The sequence below is a fragment of the Aquarana catesbeiana genome, linkage group LG02 (genome assembly GCF_042186555.1).
Source record: "Aquarana catesbeiana isolate 2022-GZ linkage group LG02, ASM4218655v1, whole genome shotgun sequence".
Taxonomy (NCBI): domain Eukaryota; kingdom Metazoa; phylum Chordata; class Amphibia; order Anura; family Ranidae; genus Aquarana; species Aquarana catesbeiana.
This window is the reverse complement of record NC_133325.1, coordinates 158,795,130-158,809,714: the sequence shown is the minus strand read 5'-3', so window position 1 is coordinate 158,809,714 and position 14,585 is coordinate 158,795,130. Positions and strand designations below refer to the sequence as shown.

At 43.2% G+C, this 14,585-nt stretch overlaps 1 protein-coding gene across 1 annotated transcript in view; it reads left to right on the top strand.

Moving 5' to 3' along the window:
* Positions 1-13,210, top strand: part of LOC141127350 (thiol S-methyltransferase TMT1A-like) — a 32,448-nt gene extending 19,238 nt beyond the window's left edge. The window contains exon 2 of the mRNA XM_073613690.1: positions 11,735-13,210. Within this exon, the coding sequence (XP_073469791.1) occupies positions 11,735-11,974 (240 nt within the window). The 3' untranslated portion in view covers positions 11,975-13,210. The remainder of the gene's footprint in view (positions 1-11,734) is intronic.
* Positions 13,211-14,585: the final 1,375 nt, after the last annotated feature.

Below are 14,585 nucleotides of genomic sequence, written 5' to 3'. Positions count from 1 at the left end.
ACTGGGTTACATTGTGTTTTATACAACCTCAGAATCTGTATTCTATCTTGAAAATCTAAATAGCAAACTATCACATGCGTGTCCACTCTTTTCAAGAGTAGCAGTCCTAATCAGTGACCCCTTTCTATTTTAAACTGTCCAGACAGGCCCAATGGCATAAGATGGGTGTGGAAATGGGCCAGCTCTGTAGGACAGATATTCTCAGGGATACCCACCACCCTGAGGTTGTGGCACCTAGATCTACAGTATCTCACAAAAGTGAGTACACCCCCTCACATTATTATAAGTATTTTATTATATCTTTTCATGGGACAACACTGAAGAAATGACACTTTGCTACAATGTAAAGTAGTGTGTGTACAGCTTGTATAACAGTGTAAATTTGCTGTCCCCTCAAAATAACTCAAAACACAGCCATTAATGTCTAAACCGCTGGCAACAAAAGTGAGTACACCCCTAAGTGAAAATGTCCAAATTGGGCCCAAAGTTTCAATATTCTGTGTGGCCACCATTATTTTCCAGCACTGCCTTAACCCTCTTGGGCATGGAGTTCACCAAAGCTTCACGGGTTGCCACTGGAGTCCTCTTCCACTCCTCCATGACGACATCACAGAGCTGGTGGATGTAGGAGACCTTACTCTCCTCCACCTTCAGTTTGATGATGCCTCACAGATGCTCAATAGGGTTTAGGTCACACTTACCTTCTTAACTTCTTTGGTCGACCATGATGAGGCCTGTTCTGAGTGGAACCTGTCCTGTTAAACCACTGTATGGTCTTGGCCACTGTGCTGCAGCTCAGTTTCAGGGTCTTGGCAATCTTCTTATAGCCTAGGCCATCTTTATGTAGAGTAACAATTCTTTTTTTCATATCCTCAGAGAGTTCTTTGCCATGAGGTGCCATGTTGAACTTCCAGTGACCAGCATGAGAGAGTGAGAGTGATTAACACCAAATTTAACACACCTGCTCCCCATTCACACCTGAGACATTGCAACACTAACGAGTCACACGACACCAGGGAGAGAAAATGGCTAATTGGGCCCAATTTGGACATTTTTACTTAAGGGTGTACACACTTCTGTTGCCAGCGGTTTAGACATTAATGGCTGGTGTGTTGAGTTATTTTGAGGGGACAGCAAATTTACACTGTTATACAAGCTGTACACTCACTACTTTACATTGTATCAAAGTGTCATTTCTTCAGTGTTGTCACATGAAAAGATATAATAAAATATTTACAAACGTGTGAGGGGTGTACTCACTTTTGTGAGATACTGTTTTTCCTATTTGTCAGCTTTTTCTGCATGATTGCAGTGTTTTACATTGTGCTTATGCTTTAGAGAGGCAATCATCTATTGTCCTAACACTTCTCTCCATCTCTCTCTCTAGCTGTTTAGTGTAGGTGACCAGTTCATTCTTTATTGGGCCAGCTTGTGGGCAGGCCCACTCACCCTGCACGTGGGGGTACCTTTCGTTGTGAAAGCACTCATTAATGCCCGGGACCAGACAGAGCCGTGTTCATGTAAAAATCAAACATTATGGTTGTACCCCAGCCTAGGGATGAGCCGTTCATAGTGTGCAGTAGTTAAATGTACAGAGCTCCTCTGTAAAACCTACTGTCCCTTCTTACTCCACACCTTGCTGTCAAGTAGTTGCATTTAAGAGGGGCACTGCTGAGCCTATGCCCACTCCACCAGTCCAGCGCACCCCCGTCACTCCACTCCCATCAGAATAGGGCCCCTGCAAGCACTAGCGCAGACCCCATATTTCTTCGCTCTCCCACATCATGTGGCCAGGCACACAAGGTCTCAGCCCCAGTACCCTAGGATGCATGAAGGTAAAAAACCCTTAAGCCTTTAGAACCACTTTAAATGCTTGTCTAGCCTAGAGGGATCGGAATAAGGTGAAGTACTTACCTTATTTCTTCCTCTCACAAGTTTATTTCTTGCTGTACCACCGGTCCTCTGAAGCCACTCCTGTTCGCTGCTTGAACTGGATGGACTTCTCTTTTTTCAACCAGGCTAACTATGTAACTAATACACAATTCGACCGTGTGTGGGCTTCATTGGACCTGCATCTGACTTTTTCGGTCGAAAATCTGACGGACTTTAGATTTGGAACATGTTTCAAATCTTCACGACGGAAATCCGCCGGACACAGTTTCTATCGAAAAATCCGCTTGTCTGTATGCTAGATCGACGGATGAAAACCAACGCTAGGGCAGCTATTGGCTACTGGCTATGAACTTCCTTCCGGTCGTACGTCATCACATACGAATCTGTCGGACTTTGGTGTGATCGCGTGTAGGCAAGTCCGTTCATTGGGGAAGTCTGTCGAAAGTCCGTCAAAGTCTGTCGGACCAGTCCGGTCGAAAAGTCCGCTCGTGTGTACACGGCATAAGTAACAATGTAGGACCAACACCATGGGCCACCCACATCATGGAAGCGCCATTGAATGGAAAAGAGTGCAAGCTGCTGAGGGAAGGAGGAATGATACAAGTAATGCTGCTTATTTCAATCCTCCTAGACAAAAAGAACAGCTGGGAGCCCACCCCTTACTCTTACAACAGAGGAAAGAGGAATTAATGAATGAGTCATTTTTTAGTTCTTGATCATTGTAGATTCCATGGTAGCAGTAAATTCAAATAAAGTTTTTTCTAACTCTTTCACGCCCTTTTCTCCTATAAATCTGATCTCCATACTGTCTCTTCAGCAATCTGTATATTAACTATTTACCTCCCTTATCTTGCACATCTGCACAATAACCTCATAATCTCTATCCTCCCACTATATGTGACCTGTACATTAACCCTTTCACCACCTACTTGCCCGGTGTATGACCTGTGTGCACTGGGTCTACTGCACAATTACCAAGCTCCATGTTTTCAACACCTAGATACTCACATGTTTTTCATTTCCAAAAAATTGTGGAAAGATTAGATCATCTTATTTTCCAAAAAGGGTAATTTTGGGGGTGTTTACACTTTCCTGACATTCTAATTAATTTTTAGTTATTAATCACAATTAAAAGAAAGCTCTATCTATTTGAAAATAAATAATTTGACATTAATTTGTCTACAGTGTTGCCTAAGTTAGTAACTGCTAGTCAAAGTATTAGGCCAATTTCATGCTTCCAAGCTGCACTGCAGGTGCAGCACAGTGTACCAGCGGTTTTCGTGTGGGTTGCCCGCAGTTTCCCTTAGATTTCTATTATGTCCCATGTTTTTGCCACTTTTTCTGAAAGCGCACAAAAAGTCCTGCATGCTGTATCATTGGTGCACTTTCATAAAATGCGCCAAAAACGCAAGACATAATAGAAGTCTAAGGGAAATAGTGGGTATCCTGCACAAAAACCAGGGGAACATTGCTCTACATGGTAAAACAGGGGGGTTGTATCACACATGTGCTTAGTCATTGCCACACTGCTCTGCACCCATGCTGTGGTTTTAGCAGTGTGGAACAGCACTGGAAACTGGTAAATAGCCTAGTAATGAAGGTGAAATACAGGTAGGTACTCATGTGACTAATGTTCAAGCGCTTTCAAAAACAGAAATATCAGCTTTAGTTAGATTGGCTTTTTAAGTTATCCAGTTATAGCAAAAATTCAAAGGTGAAGTCCTAAGTGTAAACTTTTGTAGCAATAGTGGAAGCAGTGTTAGGTGTAGGGCCTGCATCATGAAGAAGCACTAGGCTGCAATGCCTAACCACCATTAATTATATCCTCCCCCTACACCTCCTCCATAAAGCATTTTTAATTATTTATTTCACAGTATGGGTGCCCATCCATTCAAGTTACGATTCAACCAATGGTCAATATTTGATGCTAGCTTTGTCCTGGGGATCCAACTCTGATTTAGGAATTTCCCAACTATTAAATGATAACTGTACTTTTAAAACACATTAGCTTCTTTGATATATCTTGGTCATTGTCTGGCTCTGCCATGGAGGTTCAGCTATAGCTCTGATTTGAAAATGTTCTCATACTTCCCAACCATTAAAGAACAACTGTACTTTTGAAACACAGTAGATATTCTCATACAGTATATCCTATCACAAGTGGCAATTCCCTCCTCTTCATTGTATGATGCTGGCTGTACCCTGGAGGTCCAGCTGTAATTCTTGATTCAAGAATGTTCTCTTGCTTCCCAACCATTAAAGGATAACTACTTTTAAAACACAATCAGTCTCTTAATATATCATGAGATACCAAGAAACATTGCAAATATCTCTTACCTCTGCCTTTTCTCTTCTCATGCTCTTAATGCTGTCATCACAGGTCCAAGAGCACTTGTTCTTGGCACTGGAAGTGCTGGTAGTTTTAAGTGTGGCACTCCTAGCACCGAACACAAGAGAATTTTCTAAAGCGCCCCTAAAAGTAATGACATTTTATCTACAGTCAAAACTTTTTGGAGAAGGCGTAGAGGTCATCCTCTCTGTCCAAAAAACAATAGCAAAGTGACGAAAAATACAAAATGTTATAGGGTAAAATCATCCAATGGGAAAAAGTCTTGCTTTGGAGAGATCCCTTATTTCCTGTCATGTCTCTGGGACTGGTAATAAATGGAAATCTCCATAGAGAGAGCTCTTTGCTCCTCCACAGCCAGAATACTGTCAACAACCTGGGGTAGTGGTGAAGTTACTGCCTTGGTAACATGACAGTGCTCAAGACTAGTGATTGGCTGCAAGACACTGACACTGTCCCAGGGGATAAGGTCACAGGCTTCCCCATACCTAGAATTTCTAGCTATTATCCCCAACTGCTGTGCAGTAAGAAACAGTGGGGGCACAGGCAAGGTCAATACATTGGGCTCAGAGAAGCTGCATGAGCAAGTATTTCTTTAAAGTTTGTAGTACCCTCCTAGCTAGGTTGCTAGAATTGGGGCAAGTTTCGTTTTTAGCTACCCAGCAGTAAAGGAGCAGTGTTCAATTGCTTTTGACTGTTCTGGGTTCTGCTAGCTGCAAGCTCTGCTGCTTTCCCCTGGACTTTAGTTGGTTCCAGTATTTTGTGGGTGGAGAAGGCAGACCCTCACCTGCATATTCATGCAACCTCAGCCAATCCCCGGCAGGAAGAGTGACTTCAAATAAAGTTGCTTAGTCCTGGGTCTGATGCACTCAGAGCAAGGGCCTGGCAGCTCATACAGACTGTTGTTGCAGAGGTTTCTTAGGTAGGGAACTGTTTCTGTGTGCTGTAGTTAGAGTAGTTAGGGTTGGTTAGTTAGTTAGTTAGTTATGGTGCCTTTCTCTCTGTTTCATTCAGGGTCCAGGATGGATGGCGAGTCAAGAACCTCCTGCCCATTAGTTACTACACAGAAGTCTAGCGACAGGATTTGGGTTTCCAGTCATGGACTCTGGGAGGGCTGGTAAACTAGTATATTAGGTGTTTGGCTGTGTAGTGGGTTGCTGCCTTTGAGGGTCACCTTCATGGAGGTGATGCTCCAGGGGCTAGATTTAAAGTGTTGCGTTCTACTAACCTGTTTGCTTTGCAGGTGTTGAGCAGATGTCACTTCAGAGGAAGTGTTCTCCCTGGCCATGTTCTTTGTAAATGCTAACCCCCCTACCGTTGTAGTTAGGAGTAGGGTGTTAGATAGCTCCCAATAGGATTGTATACATTAAATTTGCTGATGTTATATTGGAGTTTTGACGCCTTACGGCCACCTACTTGGTCAGGCACCAGTGTTCCCTCCCACTTGTAAATATGTTATTTATTTCTTTAAAGTTAATTTTTATATCAAAAATGTTGTTATGTGGAATGCTGCATAGAAATTGTTGACATTGTTATTTTCCCTGATCCCTTCCTGTTTTGGCAAGAGATACTCCAATCTTAAGAACAAAACCTTTTTGTTGGACAGCCCATAAGGACAGGGCCTATTTTTTTGGGCGAGGGCTGTATGTAGCACCCTCCTAGCTCGGTTGCTATAGTTGAAGCAAATTTAGTTTGCTGCAGAGGAGCCATGTTCAATTACTTTTGGCTGTTCTGGTTTCTGCTGGCTGCATGCGCTGCTGCTTTCCCTGGATTCTGGTAGGTTCCAGAATTTAGTGTGAGAAGGAGGCAAACTCTCACCTGCATATTCATGCAGCCTCAGCCAATCACCGGCAAAAAGTGGGGGCGTGGAACAGCAGGGTGCTTATTCCAATGGGAGAAGACCCAGCCTGAGGGGTTTGGTTAGTTGGCTCTGTGGAAGAGGCAAGCCCTGGAAACACGTTAGCCTGTTGGATTTCCATTTCTCCCATTATTTAATGAGATGTTGTGGATTTGAAGTTACTGTTTTATCATGATAAGCTCTGATGCTGTTAGCCTGTTTGTGAGCATAATACTTACCACCATTTTACTAATAAAAGATATGTTTTGAGGATAATGCACTAAATCAGTGCGCCCTCAGTTTTGTTTTATTGTTTTAGTGAATCCAGACTCCCCCAGTCTTAAGAGGGCAGCAAGGCAAAGCATATCCAGTAAAGCCAGGACAGGAATATAGACACCTGGGACCCACTCTCAAGCGCAGGAGATTGTGTGTTTGCTATGAGGGATGAGGCTCTCTGGGCTGTTAGCTGCAGAATAGAAGAAATCCGTTTGGGTCACAGCTGAAGCTGGAGCTCGGAGGCCCACATCCAGAGTCTCTGAAGCAGCGCAGGAAGTCTACAGAAGATCTGGCTTGAGGCATCCAGTACAGAGGCTGGCTGGTAATAAAAGAAAACATTACAACACCCAGGGCACAGTGAGTATTTGCCTTAAAGATCCTAGAGACTGTCCTTGTCACCCTTGGGAAAGCTCACTACAGTTGCCTACTCAGGTTATACCTTCGGAAAGGGGTTCCCTAAATTGTAGTTCACGGATTACTCAATACAAGGGGGAGGTTGCATCCTGAAAAATCAGAACAGTTATTGTCCTCTATTCTGTTTCTGTTATTTTGGAGTATATCAAGGCTCACCCGCACCCTACCCAAGTTAAGCCAGTAAATAAAGTGCAAAAAGACATGCATGGACTGTTTTTTGATTTGAGTGATTGTGAACTACAGTGTGCCTGGATGCCATGTGCTTTACAGGGATCGGAACTGGGGATATTACTGCTTAATTTTGGGTATGTGCTACAGGTAAAGAAACTTAGCAACCTGATGAGTAAGCACTTTTGGCTGGGAAACTTGGTCAACATTTGACTGAGACCCATTTGTCGTGTTATGCGGTGATTTAAATTAAAAAAAACATCTAATTCAGTGATGGCCCATCCATTAGGGGCACAAGGGCGCCGCCCCCCTTATCCATGCGTCCGGGCCCCTGACCTACATGCAGGGCGCAGGACCATGGATTCCAATGGGGTTTTTTTTTTTTTTTTAAGCACGTTATTTCGAGCCGGAGGCTCTAATAGGTTTCAAAAAAGGGTGGGCTCGGGGTGCAGAGCACTGAGCTCCAAGCCCACCCAGTTTTGTGAGAATACCGAATGAATATTCGCTATTCTCATGATGATTCTCCTCCCAGTCAATCAGGAAGCGGGTCATGAGACCCGTTTCTCGATTGGCTGAAAGGAGAAGCAATGTTTTTGGCCAAGGGGAGGAGGAGGGAGGAGACACGCAGCCGGGGGAGAAGTAGGGAAGACCGACGGACCCAGCTCAGCCATCCAGCACTCCTCGGCTCAAGGAGGGGAGATTGGAGTCTGGCAGGACAGAGGTAAAAAGGCCGTACATCTCCCACAGCGGCACGGGGGGGTGTTCGCCACATTAACGTCCGTCTCCCGCGTTGGTTTTCTGCCCCCCCCCCCCAAATTATCGAGCACCAGCTGCCACTGATCTAATTTAGCAAGATATTGCCAAAGCCTATTTTTTACAATCTTTGGTACATGGCTTTGGCAAAACTGAGGATTCAGGTAGCGGTGTTGTGTGGCTGGGGCATAGCTTCCCTGATGGCAGCAGATTATATATTTGTTTAGTAAGATAAACATATAAAAAGTGCAGGGCTATAAAAACATACTCGCATAAAACAGTGAATATTAAAAAAAAACATAAAATATCAAGTAAAAATCATCCATAAAATTTAAATGTGTAAACAGTTAACCCGCGAATGTTTCAAATCTATCATGCACTCTTCTGTATCATTTTTCATGATGGTATTACTCATCCAAATCTTTAAAATCTTCCAGACGTGATCAAACAATATAAAAGTTTTATGTGTATCATTGTGAACCCCCTCCATGTGGCACTCCAAGAAACCCAAACTTAACCCAAGCTGTGCCCATACTGCAGGAGAAGTATGAGTTTGGGTTTTTTTCCCTAATCATGCTTACCTAGGTGGATGCAGCATCGGTCCGATGCTGTATCTGTCCCCCGGCGGCTCTGCACTGAGATCAGAGCCATCGATGGCTCTGTTCTCTCAGCTCCCCGAGAGGAGAGCTGCTGACTGTCAATCAGCAGCTCTCCTGCCCTGTTCCTCCATGCTCACTGGAGCGCTGAGCTGTGGAGGGGTGGGAGAATGATGTCTCAGCATCTCATTGGCTCGCTGAGAGGCTGAGACTGCCATCAGTCCAGGCACCTGGCGGATCCAGACTTCCAAAGTTGGGATGACGCGGTGCCTGGACTGAACTTGGTGACTTCAGCAGAGAGCGGACTTCAGACCGCTCTCTGCTGAAAATGGGTCACAGGAGTGCAAAGCGAATTGCACTCCTGTGACCCATAGGAGAAGGCCAGCCAAACGAGCCCAGGCTTCTCCTTTAACTGCTTGTTTCTGTCTAGGGGATTTGGCTAAGGAGCTTTGCTTCACAAAGCTTTCTCTGAGCCTAGGTGGAAATGCAAGCAGATGACATCACAATCTCTGTCTCAGCCAATCAGAGGAAGCTTTGTATTAATTTATAGAATACAAAGCCCACTACGAATGGCTGAGCAGAACTCAGCCACAACTGATTTTGTACCGGGAGTCGGATAGAAAGTTTCTGTCTGTTTATACAGCGCTCACTACTGCTGCATCTGTTAGTAAAGTAAATAGTTTGTTTAGACCAGCTTGTTCCAACCAAACTATTTAAAGTTCACGAAAACCTAGAGATCAGCTTTAAAGTAGAACTAAAACTAACATTTTTTTCACATTGGAGGGAGTGTTATAACCCTGTCAGATTTTTATTTTTTATTTTTTTGCTATCTGTGTCCTATTGGGGAAATTTCCCTTCACTTCATGTTTCATAGGCACAACAGAAAGTGAGAGGAAATCCCTCCAAGATGAAGGAATCCCTGGTTGTCCTCATTGGAGGATTTCCCCTCTATCCCTGCTCTGTTGAAAATCCAAAATTATGGATTTTTTTTTTCACTTTCACTCTCAGTGATAATGGTAAACGGGGCCAATAGAGAGGGTGAATCTCCCTAATGGGGGCACAGACAGCAATAAAAACCTGACAGGTGTTCTAATCCCTCTCCACTCTGTCCAAAGAAAAAAAAGTCACTGTACAGCCCACTACTGTGTTTTTTTCTCCTATGAAATGGAGAAAAATTATACAATGTATCATTTGCACCTTGCTAGAGGAGAAAATTGTAAACAAAAAAATAGCTAGATTAGGGTTTAATCTAGACCAGGGTCAAGGTTAGAGTTAGGGTCAAATGTCATATCATGGTCAAAGATCACGTTCAGTGTATTTTAGTTAGGATTTAAAAAAAACAAAACAAATATACATACTCACCTAGGTGGATTCAGCATCGCTCTAATGCTGCATCTGTCCCCCGCTGCCTCTAAGACAAAAAACTGAGCAATCAAAGACCGCTGATCGCTCAGTTCTCAGTCTTCAGTGAGCAGAAAGCTAGTCACTGGCACTCTGCTCTACCCCTCCAGTGTTCAATGGAGTGCCGGGCTGTGGAGGGGGTGGCTGGCTCAGTCGTCCAGTGGCATGCTGAGTGGCTGAGCCATCTGGGTGGATCCTGACTTTAAAGTCAAGATCTCTCTAGACCGGATGAGTTACGTCAGTTGACAGCAGACTTTAGCCCACTGTCAGCTGAAAATGGGTCACAGGAGTGCAGAATAAAGTGAACTTCTGTGACCAACAGGAGAAGTAGGACCAAAAGAGCTATGGCCCTACTTCTCCTTTTAATATAGTATCAGTTTCAGTGTTAACACTCATTACCTATGCTTATCCTAGCAAATCTCTACCAGCTCCTGTATTAGTCACCCTATGGTATTAAAAACATAAATACAGTATATACAGCACTCCATTATTTTAAATGAATATACCATACAGATATTTGCTATACAAACACCCTACTATAATAATGCTCAGTGCTTCATGAAAAAGTGTCAGAAATTCTTCAACAAAGTGCCCAGCACATCAAAATATTCTGTGCTCCAGTTTATCTTATAATAAAGTTCTCAGTGTTGCATGATTCACTTCACTCCATTTATAACTGCTGTCAGTTTTGTACTAAGTGCTCCACAACACTCAGTGCCTCTTCTCCAACAGTGAGCCCCGGCGGAGTTACAGACACTGACGTCTTCTTGCAGGGGTGGCCATGTTCCCACCGAGAGAGCAAGTGGAGCTGGCCACTGCACAAGCTTAAAGAGTAACTCCACTTTTGTTAAGAAAAAAAACATTCCCCTCTGAGTGGTCAATGTACATTGCAGGGAAGGAATAGCTGTTTGTTTGTCTGTGTCCATGTGCAAGGTGAATCTGTATGGGAGTGGTTTTATAATTATCAAACAGCTGCTGCACCTGCAGGGATCTAATGAGGAAAGTGGCATGGTCTGCATCCCTTTAGACATTTCCATTTGAGAGTGTCTCACCAAAAATGACATTTTGTTGCAGGGGATGCTCAAAATCTGATTTGTATCTTAGTGCAAACTTCTAGGAAAATCAGTAAGTCAATCACACAGGCAGGAAATTACATTTCTGGGGGCTTTCCAAACGTCATCTGTGTACAGAACACTACAGGTAGCCATATTGCATTGCATGTTACAGAAAGCTACAGCGCTGCAGGTTGAAAAGGAAAGGTAATTTTTAATAACACTCTTTCCATTGTACCCCTACTAAAAAAAACACAAAAAAAAACAATGTACCCCGGTGTAGATTCATCATCAATGATGAACATCAGGCGTTGACCCGGAAAAATAAAAAGGAGAACAGCTCCGTCGCCTCCTGCCACTGAATAAACTAAGGGGTGGGGTCACCCGGTGATGTCACTAGCTGACCCTGCCCACTTGTCATTAACCGGGGGGGAATGCTGGGCACTCGCTCTTCCCCCCTTTCCTGACCTGCATGGTAGAGTAAGGGTCTGGAATAGGATTTGGGGGAGACTGCACGCCATTTTTTTTTTTATTTTGGCATGGGGTTTCCCTCAAAATCCATACCAGACCTAAGGGTATGGTGTGGATTTGGGGGGACCCCACACCATTTTTTTTGTGGCGTGGGGTTCCCCTTAAAATCCATCCCACAAGGGCCTGCTATGGATTGGGTGTGCCCCCAATGCGTTTTTTTTTTTCTCAATTTTTATTGGCAGCAATTGTTTTATTTACATTCAGCTGTCAGCGGGGAATCCCGCTGACAGCTGATGAGTCATCTCCTAAGTCAGCTCCTAAGCTCCTAAACACTGCACAAACTCTGGGAAAAAATGCTAAATATTAGATTTTTTATATCCCATGTTTTTTGGTTTTTTTTTTGTGGTTTTTGAGCATCTAGTGTGCATGGAACCTAAATGTGAAGAATACAGAACAGGATGATTGCAATATGTCAGGACAGCATTTTTATATTCAAATAAATATAATGTCACCTCTCATTTTCCAGGGTGGAGCTTTTTACTTCATTGAACATGTGGCCTCCACAGACGAGTCCAGCTGGACAAGTTTTTTCCAGAAGGTCCTGAATCCAACCTGGAAGCTGATTTTTGATGGTTGCAGCATACGGAAGATTACATGGAAGGACCTTGAAGATGCCAAATTCTCAGAGCTCAACCTGCGCCATATATATGCTCCTACATCTATAAAAATTATTAACCCTCATATTATTGGATATGCTGTCAAATAAATTCATATAATGGGCATTTTTAATAGAGTGTTAGGCAGGTTCCCTTATTTGTAAAATCAATCCACATGGATAAATGTGTGTAGATGTATTTTAATTGTGTTGCAGTCCTGAATGAAGTCAGGTAGGAGCTATGTATAGGGTTCTGCATTCAGAAAGGATATGCAGTAACTAGGTAAAAAAAGACTTCTTCAGGCCCTTTTGCATTTTTACATTGCAGAAATACATGCACCACCATATATATATATATATGTTTTTAGGGAGACTTTCACTTGTTTTACATGTGTTTTAGCTTGCTGTGGTATGTTTTAATATGCATTCAGACTCACTTTTGCTTCTTGTGTTTTAATATATCAAATCAAATGTAAAAACACACTGCTATACATAAAAAGCACAAAAATGTTTGCCAATGCACTTTCAAATGTGTGCCTTTTTAAACCTAAACGTGAATGAGGCCTTCCTAAAAAGATAAAGAGGGGAAGGCATAGAAGCTTTGGTAGATTTTCGCTATGCTCTGGTTCCCCATTGGGGAGATTTTCTGTCCCATCCTGACGAGACAGGAAGTGAATCTCTCCAATGGGGGCACAAACCGCAGCATACCATAAGTTTTCAATAAAATGGAGAAGAGTCAAATTTAAGTTAGCTCAGTATTTCTGTCTGTGACTTTCTGTCCTGGCCCCTGGTGACTGCTAACCATGTTTCACACCTCCCAACTTTTTGAGATGGGAATGAGGGACCCCTATCAGCAAAAGTATGCAGGCATAGGACACATCCCTTGCCACACCCGCTTAAAGAAGAATTGTACAAAAAAAAAAAAAAAGATTGGTTAAACCCACAAGTGTTTTTTTTACCACTATTATTCCTTTATATCGGCTTTCGGAATTTACAAATGCAGCGATTTAGAAATCAGATGAAAGGTTTAGCACTGGGAAGCACTTTTTGATAGATAAAAAGTGAATTTTATATACATCTGTATAGATCAGACCAAAATGAGGGACAAATGAGGAGGAAAGAGGGACAGAGGGACATTGCTCCAAATCAGGGACAGTCCCTCGAAATCAGGGGGACAGTTGGGAGCTGACAGACAGAGGGATATGAAGTGAGGCAAGATCTCCCCAACAGGGTCATGGACAGTAGTAAAAGGTCTTTACCTTTTCTGAATCTATCTGATTAAGTGTTAAAAATACAAATTTACTGATGTTCTAAATTAGACCTCTAAAATAAACAGTTGTTTGTGGATACCCTACTTTAAGATGATTTTTGGTCCTTGTTCAGACATGTGCAGGTTCGCATATTAAGAAGGAGTGCCCACATGTAGCGCTACCCCCGGGGGAGTCGCTTAAGTATATTAGGTTCCGCACTCTGCCTCTCAACCCCAAGAACAGTCCCAACACCCCGGCACACCTAATATGCAGTATTAATGCAAAGCACAGCAGTAGAAAAGAAACACAATCTGTGATAAACCAGAAGGTATGTTTACAGATATGATAAAGGCATTTAAAGGGGAACAACGTAAACGTACACTTTATAGAAATACTCCAGGTGAAACATCACTGGTGATAAAACAGCAACAGCAGTGAATTATGTCAGATAATCAAACATAAAGAACAATTACATATTGACAACCCCTTTGTAAATATATGTGGCCTATGTGAACAGACAGAAGAAGGGCAGGGGAATTACTTTAGCTATGTCAGACCACTCCCATCTGTACCTCAACCCACAGGTGCAAACAATAAATGAAGCGTCACAACATTCAGCAAATGGTTGTAAGCTGTGGAATTTAACCAGGCTACTTTCACACTGAGGCATTTTACAGGCGTTTTTGCGCTAAAAATAGCGCATGAAAAACGCATGTAAACTGCCTCTTCTGCAGCTCCAGTGTGAAAGTCTGAGTGCTTTCACACTGGAGGCGGTGCGCTTGCAGGACGGGTAAAAAACTCATGTATAATCTGATATTTTCGCCTTGCTTTGTGCACTGGTGCGCAGTCATGTTGGAACAGAAAGGGGCCATCCCCAAAGTGTTCCCACAAAGTTGGGAGCATGAAATTGTCCAAAATGTCTTGGTATGCTGACGCCTGAAGAGTTCCCTTCACTGGAACTAACGGGCCAAGCCCAACCCCTGAAAAACAACCCCACACCATAATCCCCCCTCCACCAAATGATTTGGACCAGTGCACAAAGCAAGATCCATAAAGACATGGATGAGCGAGTTTGGGGTGGAGGACCTTATCTGGCCTGCACAGAGTCCTGACCTCAACCCGACAAAACACCTTTGGGATGAATTAGAGCAGAGACTGCGAGCCAGGCCTTCTTGTCCACATCAGTGCCTCAAATCACAAATGCCCTTCTGGCAGAATGGTCAAACATTCCCATAGAAACACTCCTGAACCTTGTGGACAGCCTTCCCAGAAGAGTTGAAGCTGTTATAGCTGCAAAGGGTGGGCCAACTCAATTTTGAACCCTACGGACTAAGACTGGGATGCCATTAAAGTTCATGTAAGGGCAGGCGTCCTAATACTTTTGGTAATATAGTGTATATACACCATAGTTTGTGGACTCTATAACTTTCCTACAGACTAAATAACATACATTGAATTTGGGTTATTTTTAC